The sequence below is a fragment of the Dromaius novaehollandiae genome, chromosome 4, assembly GCF_036370855.1.
Source record: "Dromaius novaehollandiae isolate bDroNov1 chromosome 4, bDroNov1.hap1, whole genome shotgun sequence".
Taxonomy (NCBI): domain Eukaryota; kingdom Metazoa; phylum Chordata; class Aves; order Casuariiformes; family Dromaiidae; genus Dromaius; species Dromaius novaehollandiae.
In genome coordinates, this window is record NC_088101.1 from 47,733,549 (window position 1) to 47,758,807 (window position 25,259).

The following is a 25,259-nucleotide window of genomic DNA, read 5'->3' on the forward strand; positions in this document are numbered from 1 at the left end:
TCAGCTGGTGGCTGATTAGATCAGCATCTTAAGTACTTAAACTAAAATGACTTATCTTGTGTGACCCAGAGTATTTGCGTCTTCTCAATTTGTGTCATGTTCCATTAAGAAGAGTGGGCCAGGTTCAGGGGAGTTGAGCCGCCTTGGGGAAAAGAAGTTTTTGGAAGTGAGGAAAAGAAGAGTGTGGTGAACACAGCAGCCAGCTGAGAAGAGCAGGGAACAGATCCCCAGGTAGGCCACCGTGCTGGGTGGAAAGAGAGATGTCTTGGAGACCAGGGAAATTGTAGTTTGCTGCAACAGAGAGCTGCTGAACTAAAAGACATGGTCTAAAAGCAAAACACACCTGATGCAGTGGATGGGGAGATACTTGTTTATATACCTTTATTTGTGTTCTGCCCCAGTTGGGTCACTTTGAGTTTCCTCTACTGAAAATGTTAAATATTCTAGTTGTAATAAAATTGTAGTAAAATCTCACTTTTTTGAGTTTAAGAGCTTTCCTGTCATCTTTGAGGAGCTGTCTACAAGGAGAAGATGTAGGAAGCTCCAGATCATCCTTCTTCGTGACCTAAGGTTCTGTGACAACTTGTATCTTTTTTTTACAGCAAGCAGTTAAGCAGTTGCAATACTTTTACCTTTTTTGGTAGTACAGGCTACTATTGTCAACATCTTCCTATTTCTAGAACACAGGAGAGATTAAAATATATCATGACCTTAGGTAATACAGCAGCTTCAGTTATATTTCTGTCTAAGAATATTTGTCTTACTTGGAAACAGTTATATCCTTAGGATAGGAGGCTGTGTTGCCTGCTTTAAAACTAGATCTAAGTTGTGAAGTGGAGATTTCTATAATATCATTATTGAGATCTTCAGCTGAGTCCTTCTATTTTGGGTCTTTTAATTAGTATCTAAAATTACATGGCGTTCTCTGGAGCTGCAAGGAGATGTGCATTGCTGTGAATAACTCCACAGAGTTCTTGGGCATCTCAGTTCCCAATTTGGAGAATTTAATGGTTTCTTCAGTATGCCCAAACAACGGGTACCAGTAAAAGTGAAGACAATCAAAAGGTTGCTGCTTTTGACAGTAATTCTTCCTAAAGCACTAAATGGTTTTTATTTTTACTTGTTTTCAGTCAGGCAGAGGAGTTTAATTATGATGCTGACTACATCACAGGAATTTGAGAAGTGCTGTGGTTCTCGTAAAAAGGTACCACGTAAGATAGCTCAGTTGTGGGCTGTGTTTTCTCAGTCCTTTGTGTACCCTCTAAACTCTCAGAGGGTGAGAGAGAGAAGTTTGCAAGTTTTGGATGTCCAGTTGTGTCCCTAGTAAGAGACTGGACTATAATTGGGGTCTCGTGGAAAGCACTCAAATTCCAGCTGTCCTAGTAGTCTATTTGATGAGGTAGTTGAACTTAGCTAAATAAAAAGTTGAGTGTATGAGCGTAATTGCTGCTGTGACACTGGAGACACTTGCAGAGAATCCAGAATCCTCCAAGAGGAGAAACATGGAGCTCAGCAGCAGGAGTTTATGGGGGAGGAGGGACATCAGAGGAGGCAGTGTAGGATCAAGGCAGGGGGTGAAGCAGTACAAGCCAAAACAGTGCTCAGCATTTGAGGCAGGATTGCATTGCTCTGCAGGAATTTGTGATGTGTGCACAGCAAGGCCGAAGCGGATGACAGCTGCATCATTAGCTCAGAAGAATTCCCCTTATGAGTGAGGGATAATATTGCAGCAGAACCGTTTAATTCAAATGGGGTGCTTACATGGGTATCTCACTGACTTATCAAAATGTGGATACATATCTTTAAATAAGAAGGCACAGGTATTCTGCAGGTAGATGGGTAAAACTTAGGATTTATGGTGGTCTGAGCCTCTCTGCTAGGCAAATAGCTGGGCAATCAAGTTACTTCTACTGAAAATAAGGATTCTTTCATTGTTAGAAGTTCATAGCAGAATCCCTTATGTTTGCAGATATACCACAGAAGAGGGAAGGATGAGAGGTGGTCTCCATACGGTTTGGTTCCTGAGGGCTTCCATAGCTTAATACAACCTTGTATTCAGTAGCATTGTGAAACAGTGGCTGCAAACCATGGCAGTATGCAAGCAGTAGCCTGTAGTCATTGTCCTAGATAAACCTTTCTGCTAAGAAGAAGCAGACAATACCTTCACAAAAGTCTGAAAAGAGAGGAAGAGCTAGTTGATCTCTTGCCCAGGAAGCTCTTGGAGCACCTACAACCGTAAGAAAGTTGAGAAAATGAGCTTCATCCTCCCCAAGGGCTTGCTGCCACTCACGGCTTCCAACAGCAGCACAGATGACCTCGGATGTTAATGGAATATTGCTAGTTTTTAGGCTCACTGCTGGGTAACAAGAAGCTGTTTTTGCAGTTTTCTTAGAATGAGTGATGCAGAGACTCTCAAACTAATGTGGGCCATTTAGAGTTTGGAGACTAAATTCTTACGAACTCTTTGGTAATTATGGAACATCAAGCTCTTGCCAAATTAGCATATTGACAAGTGCTTTCTCTTCCTTATTATGTGACTACTATTTGGGCATACTGCTTGCTTTTTCTTCAGCAATGCTCTCAAACCTCAGGAATGTCAACCCTAGGACTAAATAAAATTGTTAGTCTTACTTCCAGTGTTGTTTTGCCTCAACTAGTTCTGGTAATTTAGGGATTCAAAATTATTACTACTATATTTTTTTTAATGTGCTGAAGAGATACTGATGACCACAGTCCACTGCCATCTGTTGAAGACTTAAGTTACTGCTATCTGAATACTGAGCAGAAGGGTAAATACTAGTGATTCTCCTGCATTGCCTTATTGGATAGAATATAAAGAGTGAATGGAAATTTTTTCCTGAATATTGCCGTTTAACAATGTTGTTATAGGTCTCTGTCACTGGCAAAACTGTTCCCTGTTGAGGACCTCCTTGGGAACAAAGGGGAAAGGGGCAGGGGAAGGCAGGCTCAATAAAAGACACTGCAGAGTAAGAGTTATGCATCAGGTATCTATCAGCTTGATGGATGCTGTGAGAGTTAAGAAGCGGGGGGGGGGGGGGGGGGAGAAGATGCTGTGCTTTAGGAAAAATAATTTTGTCATTTTATTTTTTGCTTCTCAGATGTAGTTATGAAGAAAACTATGGCTGAACACAAGTTTCTGCAAGGCTGCTTGTGGTTCTTGCACCTCCGTTACACTTCAGACTCATAAATATTTTTTAGTGAACAGAATATTCGTATGTGTCTGAGTGTGTGTGTATATATATATTTATATATGTATGTATATATTTAATACTTGTCTAGTTAGATCCTTAAACCAGGAGGTAAGCTTAAGGTTCTTTTAAATTTGTTTGAGATTTCTTGATGTAGCCTAAGTGGCTTCTGTACAACTCCTGTGTAAAACTCTGCAAAAAGCAGAGTGATGGAGTCACTGCCTCATAGGGACACCTCGCTCTTTGATGGCTCCATCACAATAATGTTTTTGTAGCACAAAACTGTGGTCAAATTAATTCTCTCTGCTAAAACTTATTCCAGGCTGATATAACAAAATTAATGTAGCTTTAGCACAAATATGTGTGATTTAGGGCATGTTGTAAGTACCTCTTGTTTCCCCTAGAATACTTAGCAGGATAAAAATCTACTGTGGACAGATGTCATTAATTGTATAAGGACTTGCATCTTTTCAGTATATCCATCAAAACTGAGGGTAACTGGATATATGAATATAACTTACGGACTTGTTTTCCTGGGAATGCTGGTGACAAGTACCTTTAACAGTAAAGGTTTTTTTCACTTGGATAATTACAAAGCAGGAAAATACAGCATTTTAGCAGTCTGTTATTTTTATAAGCATGTAGTTTTATGCTTCAAAAATTATCTATAATTTAGTAAGTAGAAACTTGTAAAATCGTATTTCTGTCACTTAAGTTTCTACAGTTTTCATAATTGTTCAGTTCTAAGGCTTCCCACGTTTTAAAACTTACTGTAGAAGCCGCTGAGCATGTGAGTGTGCGCTCTGTCACCTTTGGAGTGGTTCCAAAATATCCTGAGAGGAGAAGACAAAACAAAAGGCAGTCGGGTTTGTTCAGATATTGTGACACCAAATGCCCCTTTCAAGTCAGATAGCTTGAATGCCATTACTCATAGCCAGCAAAAGAGCTCTCATGGTCCAAATTCTGCCTTGATTTGAGTCAACGTGGTTGCATTGTAATGAAATTGTTTGATGGAAGGTTTTGCAAAGTTTGGCTTGTAGGCAGTGCTGCTTATGGGGCTTAAAATAGACCTTTTTGTGCTGGAACATTGGCTGTGTTTGTACAATAATTTGCAGTAATTACAAGGGACTTTCTGATTTTTCTGAAATGATGGCAGTTGTGCCACAAGTCTGTCCTTTCTTGAGAAGCTGTGTTTTCCAGTTTGTGTCTGTTCTTGTTCTCTCCTCTGCAGACTGTCCTGCAGTAGCTGGACCTTTTATTTGTTAGTGTAGAGGCTACTGTGAGTGTTGTAACTAGAAGAATGCAATCCAGCTGTGTGTCTTTGAGAATCAGCCACCTGTGTTGTGGGAATCGGTGCTTGCTTTATTTGCTCTGAAGTCAGTAGGTATCTACAGTGAAATCCATCCCCAAAGATATTGTTAGATATGTTGATTCTCCTCTTTGTCTGTATTTGATCCTTTTTTTTTCTTCTCCCATCTATGCCCAGAACTGCAGAATGCTGAATAAGACCCACACATAATGAAAATATACTACCTGATTTTTTTTCCCCCCTCCCTTATTAGCTGGTAGAGCAGTATCCTGCTACGAGCATGCTTAACAAGTGGTACTCTTTCAATATCTTCCAGTACAATTGTAGTCATCCAAGAGATCTTCCTTGTGGATCCTGCTTGTGGTCTTTCTCTTTTTCTTTTTGCAATGAGGTAACTGAATAAATGTAAAACCCTTCCCATTTACTCAAATAATTGAATGTGCTAAGCTCTAACATGTTTTATCATGATCTCTCTGAAGTGGACTTTTTCTTTTCCAATAAATCAAATGCACCTGCATTAAGCTGAGGCAGGCAAAAACAAGTAATACTTCAGATATGTTGAAATCCTTTCAGACGTACCAAACAATAAATTGATAACTGCATGGTCTCTGTCACAATACTTGTGACAGTCTCTATTCACAATTCTTGGGTTTTTTTTTTCTTTGTTTACCTTTAAAACCAATCACATAGAAGAGCTAGACCTGGGGAACTTTGAGAACTATTGATTCATCCTCAGTTAAAAAGTCTTTGATCTTTTCCTTGTGATATAAGAATACATACTGTCTGTATTTGCCTTTCATGGTAAGAGGAGTGGTGTAGATATAGCCAAGAGCTAATAAGGGCAGCAACAGGACTGAAGAAAATGGAACTGCGTCAGGATTAGCTTCCTCAGTTACCAAAATATTAACTGTATCAGGTTTTTCTAGTTTTGCGCACGGAGTATATGGTGGATGTAGTGCTTGGCATCTGTTTTTAATTAGCTGTATATGAATACTTATATTCTAGGAGTGGAAGGTTTTTTAATAAAATTTTCATTTTGTATCCTTGGATAATGAATATATAACTGGATACTGCTTAATTATTCCTCTTTCCTCTCTTTCCATTTTTTTATGCATCACTGATTTTTTTTGTCTAGATAAGCAGCTTGCTTTTATAGACGTCCCTTTGAATTAGCAAACTTCTTTTCAGTATGATAATCTTCTATCTTATAAATTAAACAACCTCCCATTTTTTAACATCAGTTTGTACTTCAGACATTATTTCATAGGTTTTTAGGGCGTTGCCTGTTTTGAACTAGTTTACTTAAGAAGAGCAGATTACGTAGCCTTAACTTTTTCAGTTCTATTGCCAGCTACAATTCAAACCCACGTGTTAGTTGACCAGTGTTGCAGCCTTTTGAAGGCACCTCCCTTTTTCTTTTCTTTCACCTTGGAAAAATATTTCTAAATTGTACAAAGGGAAGCAGTTAGGTTCCTAATCCCATGAACCCATATCCCAATCCCATAATCCCACCCTGTGCTCCCTTTGCAAGGAGAACCTAATCTGCAAAAAGTGACACTAAATAGCCTCTCTTTTTGCAAAAGTGAGGAGTTGAGTGAATTTACATCATCTCCACATTTCTGAAATGCCCATTGCAAGGACTCATAATCCTTCTGAAGAGAGAAAAGAATGTCTAAAAGGTAATGAAATGTGCACTGAGCTGGAGCTAGAAAACATGGCAGGAAATCCCAAAGTTGGCCCTGTAGAAACCATGCAAATAACTAATGTTCTGTGGAAAAAAATCTTTGAGTTGCTGTATGTAAACAGCTTATCACTGTTGTGTCTGTTATAAAGATTTAATGAGATTCTGTTATTGTCAGACTTTTAAGCAGTGTGCTTCACTGCTTAAAAAATGATTTCAATTTTTTTGGATATGTCGTTAAATCTTTTTTTTTTTTTTTTAAATGATGAATAGTTGTAATTCATAAAAGAGAAGAACTTCCAGAAGTTTCTAACTAAGGCATGATGGTTTATATGATGGCCGAAGTAGTTATTTGCGTGTGGCTTGACCCTACGTTTTCTCTGGACAGTATTGGGGAATCCTGTGCCTCAGTTAGCTCTGGGCAAATGCGTGACTTGCAGGATCTGTGGACTGCCCTACACCCTTGGACACTGTTCATGTCTTGTAAAATGTCCATAAAAATGCTTTCAGTCATATTTTTCATAGCTACGTAGAAACTGGAGGGAAGAGGTGACTCCATGTGTGGGTGTGTGTATAATTTTTTTGTTCTATGCAGCACTTTCCCAGGTTAACAAAAATGAAATATATTTACTGTCTTGGAGGGAACAGTAAGTCAATGTATTGCAATGCAGATTGTACCTCACAGTTATAATGAGGTTAGATGTAATACAAGATTAGTCATAGTTCTGATGAGAGCAAAGTAAATGGGAAATTACTCTGAGCAGTGTTATACTTCAGCCAGAGAACTGGCCAAGTGGAAGCTCATAACTACTGTTTTATAGGCAATGGAAGTAGAATTGGAAGGCTATTTAATCTTATACAGACTAAGAAGGTAGGAAGTTCCTGCCCGAGTCAAACCAGTGACCCACATAGCCCAGTACGCTGCCTCTGACAGAGGCGCTGGGACATGGACACAAGCCTGGTGCTTTCTGTGGCCCGTTCCCTTTGTACTCTTCCAGCATCCCCAGCTGTTGAATAAGAGCTGTTAGGAAGGTAGATCCTTGCCCAGTCATTTTACAGTCCACTTATGGGCCTGTTGTCATCCTTGACTGTGTCTCATCCCTTTTTCAACTGTTGGTGGTGTCTCTCCACAGCCTCCTGTGCAGCACGTTCCAGGAGATCAGTGCCTGTGCAAAGGACATTTTGTGGTGGTTTTTTTCCTTCTGTTTTGAACAATCTCCTATCAATTTTGTTAAGTGCCTCTACTTCTTGTATTTAGGGTAAACAGTGGTTTTGCATTCAATTTGTCCACCTCCTTCATGATTTTGTGAACTTCAGTCATATCCCCCCTCAGCCTTCACCTCTCCAAATTGGAGTCCCAGCCTTTCTGGTATTTTGTCATAACGCACCTGTCCGCCGCCTCCTTCAGTCTAGTTGCACTTCTCTGTACCTTCTCTAATCCCAATGTGTCCTCTTGAGATATGGAGAGCAGAGCCGAACCACGACCAAAGATGCAAATGCATCAAAGCTTTATGCAGTCAAAATGACACTCTGCTTTCAGCATCCTTCCTGATGATGCCCAACATTTTGTTGGCTTTTTTTTTTAGCTGTCACTGCACTTTGAGCTAGGAATTATATGGAGTTTGTAAGCAGTTGAGTGTTCAGTAATGTTAGCAATATTCAGACCGTTGCGTGCTGAAGCCTTCGTTTTGATTTCTAGTGGCAAGTGTGAGATGATACTCCTTTTACAAATCCTCTTGGGGCTTTATTTAGATACTCAGCAGCCTCTTACCTCCCTGCAAAGTGTGCAACTTTGTGTGCTCAGATCTATCACTTTCTTGTGTTGGCTTTGCAGAGTTCCTTTAGAAAAAACAGTGATGGAAGAACAGCAGAATAATTTCACAGCTCTGAATTTTGTATATCTTGCCTGTTTGAACTGCAGCTAGCAGAGAGGTCAGAATGTTTCTTGAATAAATTGAATTATTTTGAATTGAAGCAGTCTGACTCCAGTTGTTTTTATGTTGATCTAGGTATATTTTATAATGGATTTTCTTCCTGAAATCTATTATATAGAATGGCATGTGTGGAAAATATTGTGATGCAGTAATAACTATCACATGATTTAGTTATATGTGGACATGAGTCAGCAATGTGACCTCACTGCAGTGAAGGCAAACTGCATAAGGGGCTACATTAGCAATAGCTTAGCCATCAAGTCAAGGGGAGTGATCTGATTCCCTCTACATCTCATGAACGAGCACACATCTGGAGTATTGTGTCCTGCTTCTTCCCCTGCTCTGCCCAATGCAAAAGAGATAATCAGCAAATGGGAGAGGGTCTAGCAAAGACTTGCTAAGATGTTTTGGGGACTGCATGTTTTGGTGCACGTGACATTCCTGGAAAGGCCAGGGAAGAGAGGCATATTTTGCCCAGAGAAGTTTAATGGGGAATCCAATTACAGTTTTCCACTATGAAAAGGGAGGTTACAGAAAAAATGGAAATAAACTCTTCTCAGAGGTACACAGTGAAAGGACAGGAGGCAGTCATGACAAGGTATGACAGGGGAAACTTCTGGCTGGGTATAAGGAAAAATATTTTTGTTGTGAGACTGATTAAGCACTGGAACATGTTATGCAGAGAACTTGAAGACTCCCAGAATTTGACTGGACGAGACTCAGAGCAACCTGATCTAACTTTGAAGCTAGCCCTGCTTTGAGCAGGTTGGAATAGATGACTTCATCCTGCCTAAAATTTTTTTCTTTGATTCTGTGTTTGAAAATAGATAGTGAGACATTGCTAAAATGTCTGCATTGTTTGATCACACTGGAATCTATAGAGAACATCTGTCCCATTTACAAATAGGTAATTTTAGCTGGAAATCTGAACTTTCAGCAGTGTTTCCCGGTTGTCCTAGGATCTTGGCATTCTTAGTGACAAATATTAACCCAATAAGCTGCTTTTCAAAACAGTGGGCAAGAGATGGTTATAATTCACTAATAATACCTGAACATCTAGGTTCATTCATAACTTCCTCAAGCGTTACGATTTCCAGGTGTAAAATATCTTTCTAGTTTCTTTGCGAGAAGCAAATCAGGCTTAAATGTGCTTATAAGTATTGGGGGGAACAAAGAAAAGTTACAGTGTTTTTTGGTGAGTGTTCATGGGTGTGGGAGTTGTACTCTGAAGACTTTTACACTCAGACTTCAAAGCCTCTGCATCAAACTTTTTTACAAAATTACACAGCGTTATTCAAACCCTAGTAACTTCATTGGTCATTGAGTTAACACCAAGAAGTTTTCAACATCCCGTGCTTTATTCTTAAGGTGAACTTCAAATCTCTCTGGGAATATGGTGTCAAATCCCTGCCAGAACAGATCCTGCCAGGACTGTATGCCCGGCTGCACACAGTTTGGTGTGCAGCTTGAACTGTGTTTAAGTTAACGTGTCCTATGTGAATATTTGGTCTTTGGGAATGCTTTGGGCCTTAGGCCATTCCCAGGACCCACCCATTCAGGTAAGTGTAGATACTAGCCGTGATGTTCTCAGGCAAGCAGTAGCTGGCTTTAGTAAAAAGTCTGGCACCTTGACAGAGACTTATTCCTTCGTGATTAACATATACTTAGTACTGACTGACTGCCTAAGATACTGGATTTGTAAAATAAAAGGTCATAAATTTATATGATCTCCTGCTGTTTCTCTGTGTGTGTATATATAGGATGACAAAGAAGCCAACAAACCCATGCCAAACAAAGGAGACCATGGACTAGGAAATGAGAAGTTCAAACCTGTGGTACCTTGGCCTCATGTTGAAGGTGTGGAAGTGGACTTGGAATCCATTCGAAGAAAAAATAAGGCCAAAAATGAACTAGAACATCATGCTGGTGGTGATAACAATCAGCAAAACATCATCCAGAGGCAGTATCTCACATTTAAGCCTCAGACATTTGTATACCGAGATCCTGTTTTACGACCTGGAGTCCTTGGTAATTTTGAACCCAAAGAGCCTGAGCCTCATGGAGTTGTTGGTGGCCCTGGAGAGGAAGCAAAGCCATATGTTTTAGGACCAGATTACAAAGAATCCATTCAAGCCAGCATTAAAGAGTTTGGGTTTAATATGGTGGCAAGTGATATGATCTCACTAGATCGGAGCGTTAATGACTTGCGTCAAGAAGAGTAAGCAAACTTCTTATTTTAGTTCTGTTTTTATGCAATTTGATTATTTTCTTTCCATAGATCTTAATTGATGCTTAAAATAATGTTATTAATTAGACCAAATATATAAGGCCTCTTTTCTTGGCAGGCAAGAGTGCTGTACTATACCAAATGTTTCCATATATTATTCTTAATGCTGTTCCTGTTAATCCTTTCATAAATACTTAATCTATATTGATTTTCCTCTGAAGTCATCCATTTTAGAGTCTAATTGCACATATTCGGATATTCCAGGCCCAACCACAGTCTTCGTTGTCTCATCTTTTTTAACCTATAACTTAAAATTTGTTTTTAAGTAAGAATGCTTTTTCTTTATTATTTCATGCAGAAGTTCGTATATTACAGTTAATTTGTAAGTTTGGAGTTCACGCTGGCGCTTAAAAAAGAAAACAACAAAAATAACCCTAAAACACAAAAACTCTCAAAAAGAAAGAGATAACTGAAATAAAGGAATATTATTTCCTCCAAATAGCTCTGCTTAACTGCCTGCCTTGACAGAAGTACAGATCTGCCATCGTGGCAGGATTTGGAGCTGACAGCAGGGTAGGCTCCTAACAGTTTCACATGGTGTTTGTCATAAACAAGAACGCAAATTAATTTTTTACTTGATTTTGGAGAGGGGAGGTCTACTTTAGGAAGATATTTGCATTTACTCCATGAGTATGATAACTAACAGGTTTAGACAGTCTACTAGTTTTTAAGTTACATGGTAGAGCCAAATTTGCTCTCAGGCTAGTCTGCATTTGATATAATTTTCCTCGTTAAATCTCAAGGAAAGGTCTCTGAGTGAACTGTTGATTGCTTTTGGTATTGTTTTGCATTTGGGGGAGAGGGGGGCTGTATGAATTTAAGTACAGAAGGAAGGTACTTGCCTGCTTTCGCTTTCCTCTCCCCCCTAGCTATGGAGCTCTGCCAGTCCCAGGATTTGGTGCTGAGCTCCGGATGGCACATTTCTAGCTGGGGCAGTAGATGTGTTTGGTCGGCGGTTGGTTACTGCGAGTCCGCGGTGGCCTTCTCTAATGAGCGTTCTTCCATTTCGTGAGGTCGGGCAGGACTGGCCGGATGGTAGTCTGACTCATGCTTCCGCGTGTACCGCTGCTGGAATTTACTACCTGCTGTGTACTTGCTGAAAATGAGTGAAATACAGAGTACAGCGTTTCCCTTTCTTCACACCGTGTTCCTCAGGTGATTTATTGCAGGTGTTTCCATCTGCTTGCAGTTCGAGGGCAGAACCGAGTCTCTCAGCTGCGAGTAGCAAGGAGGTGTTGTGTGTGTCCTCAAGTTCACTTTCAGCTCCTTTCTTCACTGAGGCCAGCAGTTGGGCCTCTGTGCTGGAGAGGTTTTCCGAAGGGGAAGAAATAACGTCGGTAATCTGCCCTGGATTTCTTTTAGGAGGTTATCCCCTATGTACTGCTCCCTCTACTGAGGTGTTTGCAGCCGCTGCAGCCCCTTTGTGAGAGATGGCTGAACTAAGAAAATTCGCAAAGGAAAGCTATTTCCTCTTGAGGTACTGTGATTTACTGAGCAGGGTGAAGTTGACATCAGAGTTAAGGTTAGCAGAGTTCATCTTGGGTCTGCCTTCCCTGGAGAGAAGAGGGAGATGGAAGCACGTTCCTCTCCTAGTTCTCCTCTCTGCAAGGACAGCAAAGCTGAAATGGCAACATGGTTTATGAAGATGGAACCGCACTGCCTCTGTCCTGGCTATTAACCGTATTTTTGGCAGCAGAACTCGATTATTTCCTCCCGTCCCTCTTTTCCCAAGGTGCAGGTGGAGGGGATCAGAGAGCTGCCAGATAGTTCCAGACCCATAATATTCTGAAATATTTCTGGCATAATGTCTGAGTTTATCTTTACTGCTGATCTAAAGGAGAGTTATAGAGAGAAATTCCCCCAAAAGAATTGAGTAAGTATTTTGCATGCTTTCAGGAATAGGAGGGACAGCTATGTGACTAAGCAGAGTGGAAAAGATGAGCTGGAGAAACTACCGTTTCCTCCCAAAGAACATTTGCAGATGTCTTCCGTGGGGATTAAAGCCAGTAGCTCAAATAAAAGTTAGGCTTTATTATTTAATACTCTACTTTAAACAAGCAAACAAAACAACGCTAGAAACAACATTAACAAAACAGTCTCTCAAGCAACATTATATCAAATGTTTTGTGTGTTGACTACTTGGGATGTTTGCAATTGCCCTAAATAGGTTAAAGCTTTATGGCTTCCGCATGCCTCCTGGGAAAGGCGGAAGAGAGGAAAAGCAACCTGTGATTGGCTGATATTGCTGTAGGCTTCCAGGCATCAGCATATTGACTGTCCTGCTCCTCTGCCTGATACTGGGGAGAAACGCAGCAGCCTGTGTTTGGGAGAACTAGCAGATAGCAGATTGGACCCACCATTTATTTTTCCCTCCCTTTTCCTCCCACTGATTTCTGCTTAGTAAGTCCAGAAGCTTTTTGCATTCAGTTTAATCCTGCCAAAGAAAAGTATGATCATCCTTTTTGGTTGCCAGAATCTTGGCGCTGCTAATTGAGGAAGATCTTTCAGGCAGAGGCTGGGTTACTCATTCAGAGGCATTCAAATCCAGGTACACCTCAGCCTTCTCCTTCAGGCATAAAAATTCTTAAACATCAGTCTCAGCAATCAGATTTGTTCAGTGAAGCATGTCAAATGCTTTCCCAGGCGGTGCAGCGTGAGTGAAATAGTACTGCCAGAATGCTCTCCCTCTTAGCTTAAAAGTCATGTAGCCGTAGGGCTTGTACCTGCTGGAGGGGGAAGAGGGAAGAAATACCTGCATACTCTTGCCTCAGAGCTGTCTACATGTGTTTTAACCAGTCTATTTTGAAGTTGAAGCCAAGCTCTTCCATTGGCATACAATGAATTTGGCTTGGTTAAATAAAGTCAAGAACATATAGGGATACTAAAAGTCTATGTACAAAATTTTAGAGAAACCATCATCTCATTTCAGCCTTTCAGCACTCTGCAGAGGGGCCAAGGGAACTTTAAACTGGTGCAGATCAGAGCATTACTCATTTCTCACCTTATTTCTAGTTGCAGAGAAGTTGGAGCAAGTTTATCAGGCCCTATCTGAAACCTCTGTATAGTTTCTGAAAGAGAGCTTTTTCATAATACATGGTGATTTTGTCCATTTTTGGACTTTTTTTTAATTATGCAGGTAGATGGCAGCCTTTTACTTCTCAGAGCAGCCATATATATTGCATTTTATGTGGTGTCCCGCCCCGCCTTTTCTTTTGTGTGTGTGCCATCAGGGGTCTATGTAGAGATGCAGCCAATGTAGAAACAGAGAGGTAAAATTTGTGGATGATCTTAGATTCAAGATAAACACTGCATGCTAGGGAAATAAAAAATAGACCTGAGCTGGCCATGAATGCTGCCAGGTACAAGGTGTGTCCTCCCGGAAAAATCTTAATAGAACTGCTTCTAGGGAGAACAAAAACTGGGGTTTGGTTTCAGGCATGAGCCTCTTCTCCATAGGTTAAGTATAAAGCTGTACGGGGTCTGACCAGAGATGTGTTTTCTCCAGTACCCTGTCTCTAGCTGTGGCCGACAGCAGATGCTTGGAAGAAAGCGTACAGGAATGGAGTAAGTATTCCTTCCTGACAACCAGTGGACTTGGGTTTCTTGAGCCAGAAACTGCAACAGGATCGTCATGCTTCATAGACCTTTCCTTGGGCACTGACATGTCTTTTAAGTGTTTGTGTCCTTTTGGAATTCATGGCGTCCTGAGTCAACAACTTCTCTTTTTCCACGCTGAAGAATGTGGTGTTTGTTTAATCACTCCTCATGGATATTGGCATGTACCTCTGTTTCTTTGCCACCTTCCCTCATTGCTATTTCTACTGAAATCTCCGAGGTTGAGCGACTCGATGCTGTATTCCAGCTGAGGGAATATCATGGATATCTATATAAAGCCATTGTACAAATGTTCTGTATTCCTCTCATTATTCCTACCATTCTCTTTGCCCTTTGATCAGCTCTGAGCTAAAATGTTCAAAGAACTGTCCACATTTGACTCCAATATTTTTTGAGTTATAATAACATATTTAGGTTCTGTCACTGAATATATACAGTAAGTTTGTTCTGACAGTCCTTATACATTAAATTTGCACTCATGATGAGCTCTCCTGCCAGTCAATTGCCTGGTTAGTGTCCTTGAATTCTTCTGCAGCTTTTTACAGTCATTTTAAGCACAGCTGCCAAAGCTGTTTTTGTATTGTTCAAGAATGACCTGGAAGAGGGGGTGAACAGCTGGGATCCCAGCACAGATACTTACGTGCTACAGTCACAGACTCCCTTCAATTTAAAAATTGTGTACTTATTCCTATATCTTGAGTGGTTATTAATATAAGAGAAGGTCTTCCATCTTATCCCAGCATACTTTGATTTCTTTACAAGCAAAGTTCTTTGGGAAAGGACCTTGTCAAAGGCTTTTTAGAAATTCAGTTACTCTATTAATAGACTCACCCTTGTCCATATCCTTTTAGATTCCTTCAAAAGATTGTAATAGGTTTCTGCGGCATGCCTTTCTTCCACAACAGCTATTTCTGTGGTTTACTAATTCAGTTCTTTGTTAAAGCTTCTATTCAGCACAGACGTCAGACTTAGTAACGTGCAATTTTTTGGGTCCCCAGGGCCCTTTTATAAAAATTGATGTCATGTTTTCCTCCTTACGTTCTTTCGATAACAAGGCTGGTGTCAGCACTAGTTATATGCCACAACAGTTTGTCAATTTGTGTTGCATTCTTCTAGAAATACTGGGTATATATAAAAAATAAAAGGGGGAAAAAAGAATAAAGCAATTAGACTGTTTATAGCAGAAAAAATCCAATAAGAGCTATCATACAGATACCGACTGTTATCTCCGTGTTACAAAGCCCTTAAGCTTTAGATAGCTGAAGATAGAAGCATATACTGGGGACATATTGCTGTATGCCTGCCCTGTTCTTATACTCTTCCCTGGGTACGTGGCATTGGTCATTGTTAATAGTTCAATGAAAATAACTAATTTAGGTTTCTTGCTGTAACCTTCGGAAGTGGTCTTTTTTCATTTGGAACATCTATTAGCCCAACAGACTTTCTGGCAGGTGTCCTACTTCTGATGTTTGAAAAATATTTCAATAGCAGCTTTTATACTTCAATACATTATTTCTCAACCTCTTTTTCATCTACCTTATTAATTACGTTCAGTTTGCCTGAATTAGTACTCATTTTTATTTTCCTTTTTTGGACATCACGCAGCGTGTTTGAAGAATGTCTTTTTTACTGCTAACAGCATCTGTTTTTTGATCATGCTGGCTTTTCTAGTTCCTTTTTAGTGTGCGTGGGTTGGTGAGTTTTTTTTTTTTAATGATTAATGGTAAACACTCTCAGTTTCTACTGTGGTGTCTTTCAAAAAGCTCTGTGCTATCTGAAAGCATTTTATCCTTACTTTTTCTTTTTAACAAGCCTGCTCACTTCTATATAGTTCCTCTTTTCAAAAGGAAGTGTTACTAGGACACCTCTTTTTGGTGTTGGAACTTGATTGTGCTATGGCTATAACTACAGAGTGTTTCCTAAATAGTTATATCTTTAACTGAGTTCCACATAGTGCTGAAGACTAAAAACTTGTTTCTTCTCTTGTGGGTTCTCTGACTTGCTGCTCCCTGGAAACACTAACTAATGGTGCCTAAAACATTCATCTCTGGAGTACAGTTTATATTTACTGTGTCTCCTGAGATAACGGAAGTCTCCGGCTTATGTTTTCTATGCTCTCAAGTGCTTTGATTCCTCCGCACATATCACGGCTGCTGTCGCAGCCCTGGTTGGATGGCCAATGCTTCTGCTCAGTTGTATCAGTGACTCCCCTTGCCTGCATGCTAAAAGGTCTCTGTAGGATTTCAGCTGCAGTAATCTGGTTCTGATTTATTTTAAAGAAGGCAATCCTTCCTGGATGAAGTTAGTTAATTCCAAAAAATTTCCCCAGGTACTAATGAATTTAAAGTACACTGTTCTACACCATTTTCTCAACCAGGTGCCAAAGCTTTTTTTTTTTTTTTTTTTTTTTTTTTTTTTTTTTTTTTAACCATTTCCTAGTAATTTGGTAAATCCAGATATTCTCTCCCTCTTTCCATCTGGAAACAATAAATAAATTGTCCATGCCCTCTCAGTCTCATGACTCAGGATGTGAGATGCTGAGCAAGTCCTTGGGCCAGGCCCCTGTTGTACTTCTTCCAATCTGTTTTGTTACTTTCTATGATAAAGCTAGAGGAATGAAAAAACAGGCACAGTACTGACCAAAGAGGCTGAGACATTTGGAGCTGGGGGCAAAAGCACAACTGAAGAGACCTGTGTTTTGAGATCAGCCCTCCAGTTCAACAGGTTTAAAATACATACTTACGTGAAGTGATTATTGTTCTTAGAAGCCCAATTTCTGCTTGCTTGCTTGCATGAAGGCTGTAGTTAACTGTCATGTCAAATCAGTGAAATATGTTCTTTCTTAAGTTCTCATGGAAGGCATTAGTTCTGCTATACGATTATCTAAGCAGAAACCGCTGTATAATAATCTCACTATATTTGACAGAATTTAGTACAAATCCCAGTGTTAAATGCTCTCATTGTGTGTCAGCCTCATTCTGACTAGGATGAGTCAAACTGCATTTTGCTTGTCACATCATTACCTTAAATGAATCCTTGCAGGAGGTAGCCTTATGCTTTTTATTCCCAGGGGCTATTGTTAGTAGCTGCTCTTTGGAGTTAGGAACTTCATCATGGTCAGGCATGATGTGCCCTTTGTAAAACCATGCTGGCTTTTCCCAGTCACCTTCTTGTCCTTCAGGTGTTTGGGAACGGCTTCTGGCAGGATATGTTCCATTATCTTTCCAGGGACTGAGGTTAGGCTGGCCAGCCTCTCTTTCCCTGGATCCTTTGTCTTGCCCTTCCTGAAGGTTGGCATGGTATTTGCCTTTCCAGTCTTCAGGAACCTCCCTCAAGCACAAGACCTTTCAAAAATGATAGACAGTGACCTCACAGTGACATCAGCAAGCTCCCTCAGCACCCTGCAGTGCAGCCCATCTCGTCCCATGGACTTGTGCATGTCCAGTCTGCTGTGGTCTGTAGTGGCCTGTAACACAGTCTACCTCTGCAGTGGATATTGCTTTGCTTCTGCAGGCTTTGCCATTGGACACACGGGACTTGTGAGGTGTGACAGCAGACCTTGCCGGTAAAGACCGAGGGAAATAAGGTGTTGAGTATCTCGGTCTTTTCTGTGTCCTTTGATGCTAGATCCCACCTAATTCAGCAATGAACCCACACTGAAGATCCAGCCTTTCCTGGGCCCCTTTAGCAAAGGTGTAATGCCCGAAATCATGAGGTTGTCATGGCAGGCGTTGGGAAACACCTTAATAATGGGTTTCCCTATTAACAAAAAAAAAATGGGGGAGGAGGGTGGGAATCAAAAAGGGAGACAAAACTGCCTGATGGACAGGCGTACTGATGAATATATTAAACTCTGAGAAGAGGCAGTATGGTGTGTGGTCCATTTCAAGAGCTGCACATGGTTACACAAGACCAAAGCAATGTGACTTGTTCCAGAGAATCTCTTTTCCTTAAAACAAACAAATAAACAAAACCCCACAGTGCATTAGTTGCAGTAGTTTCTTTGCAGTTTCTTTTATCTCAGAACCATTAGGAAAAAATACATGTTTTCTTTTTGAGATCTTGTTACTTTAGAACAGCACCCATCCACATCTGCTCTTCCCACGTGTATGTTTTGCTAGGCTTAGATCATTCATTTGTTTCATGTTGCACTTTGGGTTGAAATTTAAGTCAAGATGCATTCTCTTAAAGTATATCATAAGTGATGTTCTGTGAAACTCCCTGTCTGTCCTGTTAACTAAATTATGTTATTTTAGAGCCCTTAAGCCAGGGATGTTCCTACTGTTGATCAAATTTTATTCCAGCATAATTAACTATGTTGGCTGCAAGAAAGGATCAGTACTCAGCTTGTTTTGCTAAAACATGATGTGCTGCTGTTATTCAACCAATAGAAGACTTGCTTACGAGTTACTTCTATTGACATGGAGGGTTTTAGTATTATGATTCTATTTGTGCTAGATTTTTTGACAACCTCTTTTGACGGATGTTGCAAGAATTTTATCCTGACTAGTTTGACTGGGAGAGGAAACATCCTGACTCTTTATGAATGTTTATGATGTGAGGCAAATTAATCTGTTACTGAATTTTTTTTCAGTATCAGTATGGTTGGCTATATTTTATGTAACCCAAATATCTCAGGCTGCAGCCAAATTAGAAGATTCTTGCACCGATCTGACCACAGCATTTCTAGTGTGGTTTTTACTGACAAGAGCTACATTTCACAAGCTGCTGTTTAAAAGCTGTGGATTGAGACTAGCTATTTTGCTGGTCTTTTGTGGCATAACCTACTACCCACTTTATTTTCATGGTAAGACGTGGTGCACGTTTTCTTGCAGTGGTTTGTGGTGTTCTGGTGGAAGTACACTAGAGAGTAATTTTATATTAAATAACTGCAGTCTTTACACCAGCACGATCCAGAATTTTAATTGCATCACCCACACACATCTGTCAGTCTGATCATGACAAAGCAAATATTTTAAAATGTTTTCTTCCTTCCAAGGATTGTCCCATTTTGGTTTTCCCTTTTAATGACAATATTGCTGTTATGGGGCATGTCCTCTGGACCGTACACATTCATACTTGAATTACTGGATCTGTTGTTGTAGACAAACATTTTATTTTAAACAAAACTACTGGTGATAAGCTTTTGTCGAAAAATCTGAAAAAATAACTCTTCCTTGCCTGAGTACAATGTTCCATGTGTACAGAAATGTATTTTTGGACAACTCTGCTTTTAAGCGTGTTTACATTTTACAAGTTTTACTTTTAAAATATCAGTTGCTTATCATAGTAAAATTGTGTACGACTCTCTAAAAATAAAATGTAACATTATTTTTAAATACCAGGCCGTACCTAGTCCTACTGTTGTTGGAAAAATTATAGTTACGTTTCTTACAGCTAGTCTGAATCAGAAGCAGTAATTCATTACAAGGCTTCTGAAAGCCTTGTAATCGCTCCCAACATTTTTATAAAACACTATTTTGATAGTCAAATCAAAAGTGAATGAGAATTGGCTTGTTCTTAAAATAATAAATGTAGTTTTGAAGAGTGTTCTTTTTTCCTCTCTCTCTTTTTACTACAAGCAGAGGAGGGGCTTCTTGCCAAAAACAGACGTCTGAATTTACTTAAATATAGACACACATACAGAGCTATGTGTCAGTATAAGTTATTTTTTCTGTTGTAGTTTGGTGAAGACTGCCCTTTAGTTGGTCCAAATGTTATTAAAAATGTCAAACTGCTGTATCAAATTTTTAGTGCTGGACTTGGAGGGAAAAAAAGTCTTTAGTTATAAACAATAACTCAAGATACTACATGAGGCAGATTAATCTTGGCTGCTTATTAGAAATGGAGGGTCTTTTTACACTGGGTGAATAACATGAATTTAATATGTTCTCTACAGCAGTTAGTTGCCCAGTCAATCATGTCATCACTAAGGAGATTCCATAGAGAAGCTCTGGAGTGGAGCGGAGCCTGCTTTCTTCAGGAATGTGATTGACTGCTTAATTATAGCTCTGTATGAATTATGTATTTGATACTGCTATATGAAATACCAACAGTAATTACTGAAAGCTTATCTGTGTCCTTGGAAATAGAGCATTAGGGACTTGGTTTCATTTCACATGGTTCCTTGAGAAAAATCTTTTATTCAAGTGTTACAGTACACTGTAACAGTTCCCTAACTAACAAAACTAATTTTTGTAGTATGCACATAAATCTTTGTGTGCTTTACTGGGGCCTAGGATTGAGATCAGATGAATTATAGTGGTGAAACTAAATCAAGAAGGCTGGGCTTTTGACTGCAAGTTATCAGCCGCCTTACTGTTGGCAAGATTCCTACAGGAAAAGAGAGTGCTTAAAATGTAATTAGCGATTTATTTGTTAGAGCATCTCCTAGGGGTCAGGAAAGCTTAGAATTCCAGGCATTGTCCTTGGAGGGAAAATAAGCATTTTTGGTTAACTTTTCAGCTCCCAATAGTGAAAACTGTCCTGAAGATAGATCCCATGTGTGTTTAAAGTTGCCTGCTAGCATTTTGAATTTTAAATTTCAACACACAAATAATTCACCCTAAGAGTAGAAAGAAGTTGGCACAGGCACTGGATAAGGTATCTGTAACTGGATTTACTTACCCCTGTGTTTGCAGTCTGAACGGAGAGGACTGAGCTCTAAATAACTCCCTATTCAAAAAAATGTATAGCGCGGCACTTGGAGGTCTCCAGGTGGGGTATATTTGAGTCTTACCTTCAGCCTTGCCTTTGGAGGAGTGGGGAGGAAGCAGAAGTAGGAGGCGTTTCCTGTAGCTGCTTATGTGACCTTCCAGCCACAGTCCTTGTCCATGTGAATTTGGGGGCAAGTGGAGGAAGCAGTCTGTCAAATGCATTGTAATCTGAATGCAAAACCAAAAAATTAGAATAACTTATGCTCTGTCATGTTTCTGTTACCAGAATTTATGTTAAAGCATTTAGATAAACTTACATGGTATAAATTGTAATTCAGTACTGAGCACGGACAGGAACTTCAGGGTTTAATATCTGATGAGCGAGGCATGGTAGAAATATTAGATATTTCCTTGATACTGAACTCGCTGCCCAAAGAGGTTCTTTCTAGCCTTTTGCTTCTTATATTAGGTAAAACCTCTCAGGGGTTGATAAATCCAGTTATGCACATCAAGGATTCTTTTGAGTTGCATGTAGGGAAATGCATCGAGTAGTAACTTCTTAAACAGTGCTTACCTAGTAGCAGAAATGTCAGTAATTGCCATATACGTTGGGTTTTTAGCATCTCATCAGTATTTTCTGACAATTTTTTTTAAAGCTCTGTTAGTGTTAGAGCAGCTCAAAGTGTGAGGAAAAATACAAGCACTACAAAACAATTATAAGCAGGTGGTGCATAATCTCAAACCACAATTAACATGAAATACAACTTAAAATTTAAAATTGTGAACAGTTTTATATTAATGCAGAGGAGAGCTTATCATTTTAATGTCTTAATTACACATTCAGGAAGACTTGAGAATATAAATGCTAGATTGAGACCTTCAGCTTTTCACTGATTCATGGCTCAGCTTGAAGCGGAACTGATTAGTGCTTCTTAGGATTTGTCTCCTGGAGCACTTACAGGAATTCAGTGGCAGTGACAGCAACCTGCTGTCTCAGAGAAATCTGTGCTGCTGCATTTTGGTCTGAGTACGCAAGTGTAGAGCTTTAATATTAGGGACAAAATCCAGAGAGGGACCTGATGCGCCTTTGCTAAATGCAGTGCTAGTTCGGTTTGTGACCGGAGGAGAACGGTCTCGGGGAGGAAGGCTGGTTGTGGCTGCATGCTGTTTCACTGTTCCCTAGCATTTAGGTGCGTGTGTATTAGGGAATTTAGAAATTCAAGATTATACGATAAACACTTCAGCTCAAGATCTCAAATTGCCTTGAGTACAAGTATCTATCTGATTAGGGCTCACTCGTTTAAATGGCTGTCCTGGTGCTGTCACTGCTCCGTTCTTACACTTTTGCTTGATGGCTGGAGTACTCTTCTAGGAGCAGCAGCCTATAGCTTGGGCTTTTTTTAGCCTGAGGAAATTTGAGCCTACGTCTGCCACAGAGGTGATTGCTAACAGGGAGGCTGTGCAGTCGCGCAGTCCTTGGACTATGCACCCACGGCCAGATTTGTGGGGCCAGAAGGAGGTCAGCAGGAGCGAGCCAAAGTCGGGGGCCTCCTGCCTGGGGCGCTTTAGCTGGGCGAGCAGAAACTTCCTTGGGCTAGGAGGGCTCCGATCCAGATCTCCAGCTTCTCGTGCAGAGGCTTATGGGGTGCTGTCCTGCAGCGACCGGTGCACGATTTCAGCTGCGATCCAGGGAAAGGGACCCTGGCATGACACAGTCCCTGGGAGTACCGCGCTCTCGTGGGCTGGAGAGGGAGGAATAATTTATATGCAAACCAATAGTCAGAAGTAGTGTTACTCAGTTTCTCTACTGCATTGCTGCTGTTCCCTTGAGAGGTCTCTTCTCGTTCCAGTGAGGCGTCGATCTGTGTTTTTGCTCAGTAATACAAGTTTTTATCTGTTGACTGGTCTGAAACTATTGATTCATTTCACTTAGGATCTGCTCTCCGGGGGGAGGAGGCTAAAGGAGCTCTGCGACGTTGCTTGGGGAAAGTCCTGCCGCTCCTTCACAGATGCATACGCTTCAGCTTGTTCCTGCCCCGTACCTTAAGTGGTTACAGGGTCGAGAAATGCGTGTCTAGTGGCAACGTCAGCTTAAGCACGCTGCTGTCTTTCCTGCATATCTCTTGCAACATGCTGTCCTCTCAGCTGTACTGATGATAATTCAAAAATACATATATATATTTGTTTCTTGGTTTTTTTTTTTTAAGCTTATTTTCACTAATTTGGTTCACATATCACCACAGTTGTCATCCTGCAGGCTACATCTGAAAAGGTACCATGCTACGGTATGCGGGCAGGAAACGGTGTCTAGAGGATGAAGTTAGAGGTTGAAAAGTCATTAAATCCTCTTTGTTGCAGTCTCCTTTGTACTTTGAAACTTTCGCCCCATTCCAGTTTTATATAGCTGCAGCCTTTGCCTGAATGGTCACTGGACTGACGTATCTACTTGATCCTGTCTTTCAAAATTGAAACATGAGAGGCTGCAAACTGAGGCTTTCTATTTTTCTTTCAGGACTCTAAAATTTATAGGTAAACTAGTAGTGTAAAATTCAGCTTCAAATACAAGGAAAATGCACGCATGGTTACCTGGTATTTATTTTTACCAACCACTGGATGTCACTGCTGCTCCACAGACAGGTTCTTCCCAACTTCTTTTCTGTGGATTTGAAGGCAAAGAGAGAGTGGAGTCTCTTGGTTTTGGCACCCAAATAATTGAATAAAGTTCACATTTCGTGGAAAAATTGCCACAGAGCTTAAAATAGGTGTTAACTGCATGTATTTAGAGCTACTGCTATGTTTAAAACCTCCAATTCTCAATGCAAGCTAAGAGATGAGATTGTATGTACAAGTTATTGTTGTCTGTTACTGCTTATGGGCTTGGTGATGAGTCACTATGCTGACTGTCCAAGAAGTGAAATCAGGTCTCTGGAAAAGGCTAAAATTAGGATCTTACTAGAAGTATAAATGCAGTGTTATTATGTCTTGCAATTGGCACATTTAGCCAGACATGATTTTTCAAGTTTAAAAAGTAAAATGTGCTGACAGGTCTGCAGGAATTAAGTTGGATATGTAGCAAAAAAAACATCTAGACCTCTATTTTTATGTTTTAAACAGTATATAAAATACAGAGCAAAAATGCATTCAGATTGCTTTTAAATTGCAAACAGATGTTTTGTGCTATTCAAGCTTTTGTAATCAGTTGGGTTTTTTTAATTATGTTAAGCTACTTAGTATCTTTTTGTTCTTATGCTGTTAACCATTTTATTCCTAAATATTATTTATCTACAGGAAGAGGAAGAAATAAGCAAGCAAAATGTTTTGGTTGTTTGTAGTGTTTGCTTTGTTTCTTTTGTCTGTTGAAATGAAAAAGTTTTGTCAACTTGAAATGCAATCATTGTCTTTTTAATTGGAGAGCAGAAACGTTTCTTGTCTAAACTTCTGATGATGGAGATCAGCAGCACGCTGCAACCTATGTCAGATACTGCCTTCTGCCATGAGGCAAATGTGCCGTTACTTTCTGCTATCTTTCCATGGGGTCTTTGCCTGGCCTTCAGCTGCCATTCCAGTTTGCCATACAAAACACCTCTTTATCATGCACTCTAATATAACTAAATCACCAAACTTAGCCCACAAGAATATATATGTAAAACAGAACACGGTCCTGTTTTTAATCTCTTACTAAATACACAATGGAAAAAATTTCCTCAAACAACTGACTCGATGCACCTAGATAGCATACCCATTTTATCTCTGCAAAGAGCTGATAAGTTGTCAGCAGCTTAAATGCTTGTGCTGTGAACTGAAGTATTACAATTTGAAATCAGTTGAAATCCTTTGAGAAGGATTTATAAAAGGAATGCATTAGCGGCCTGAATCATGCAGTTTAAAAAGTCAGTCTAGCACTTGTATGTTCACAGTTTATAAATACGATGAGCTGCAGTGAGTTCAGGCATAAAAACAATTGAGATGGAGGATCTTAGAGTCAGTAAATCATGCTTTTAGAGATCATGCCTTTTCAGAGGTTGCTTACATCAAGCATGATTAAGAAAGAAAAGGCCTTAGCATTAGTTAGGTCTTAACATTAGCTTTTTGATTCTGTAATTTTTGTTTCCCACAGAAACAAAATTAATAGTATGTTTCTACCACTTTTAATTTTTTTCCCCAGTAGGTGAAGAATTGATGTTGTTTCCTTATAATAAGTGAAATTCTTCCTTCTTGACCAAAGAAGTGCTGTTTAAATACCAATAGATATCTGTTACATTAATACTTTTTGAAGTTTGACTTTAGTTTCAGAATATTTTTCTTTTCCAACGCAGGAATGATTCTTTGCAGTTAAGCTCTTTGTTGTATAGAGAGGAATATAAATGTGGAAGTTTGAGCATCTGTAAATTTCAGTGTCTGCATTTGTCAAGACCACCACCACAAGACAGGTATATCTGAAAAGACAGATTCTGTCTAGTGGAGACTTTGCTTGCTGGAAGATGAAGGAAAGTGATAAACTCCTTAATCTTTTGCCCATTGAAATTAAAAGCAGTATGTGTCTCTGTTCTGTAGTAGGAATTGTGTTG

General features: G+C 39.9%; 1 protein-coding gene across 3 annotated transcripts in view; it reads left to right on the forward strand.

The window, feature by feature from the left end:
- The window catches only part of GALNT7 (polypeptide N-acetylgalactosaminyltransferase 7), a 74,702-nt gene that overhangs the window by 21,336 nt on the left and 28,107 nt on the right, over positions 1-25,259 (forward strand). For all 3 annotated transcript variants that reach the window (XM_064510975.1, XM_064510974.1, XM_064510976.1), the window contains exon 2: positions 9,894-10,351. In XM_064510975.1, coding sequence (XP_064367045.1) covers positions 9,894-10,351 — 458 coding nt within the window. The remainder of the gene's footprint in view (positions 1-9,893; positions 10,352-25,259) is intronic.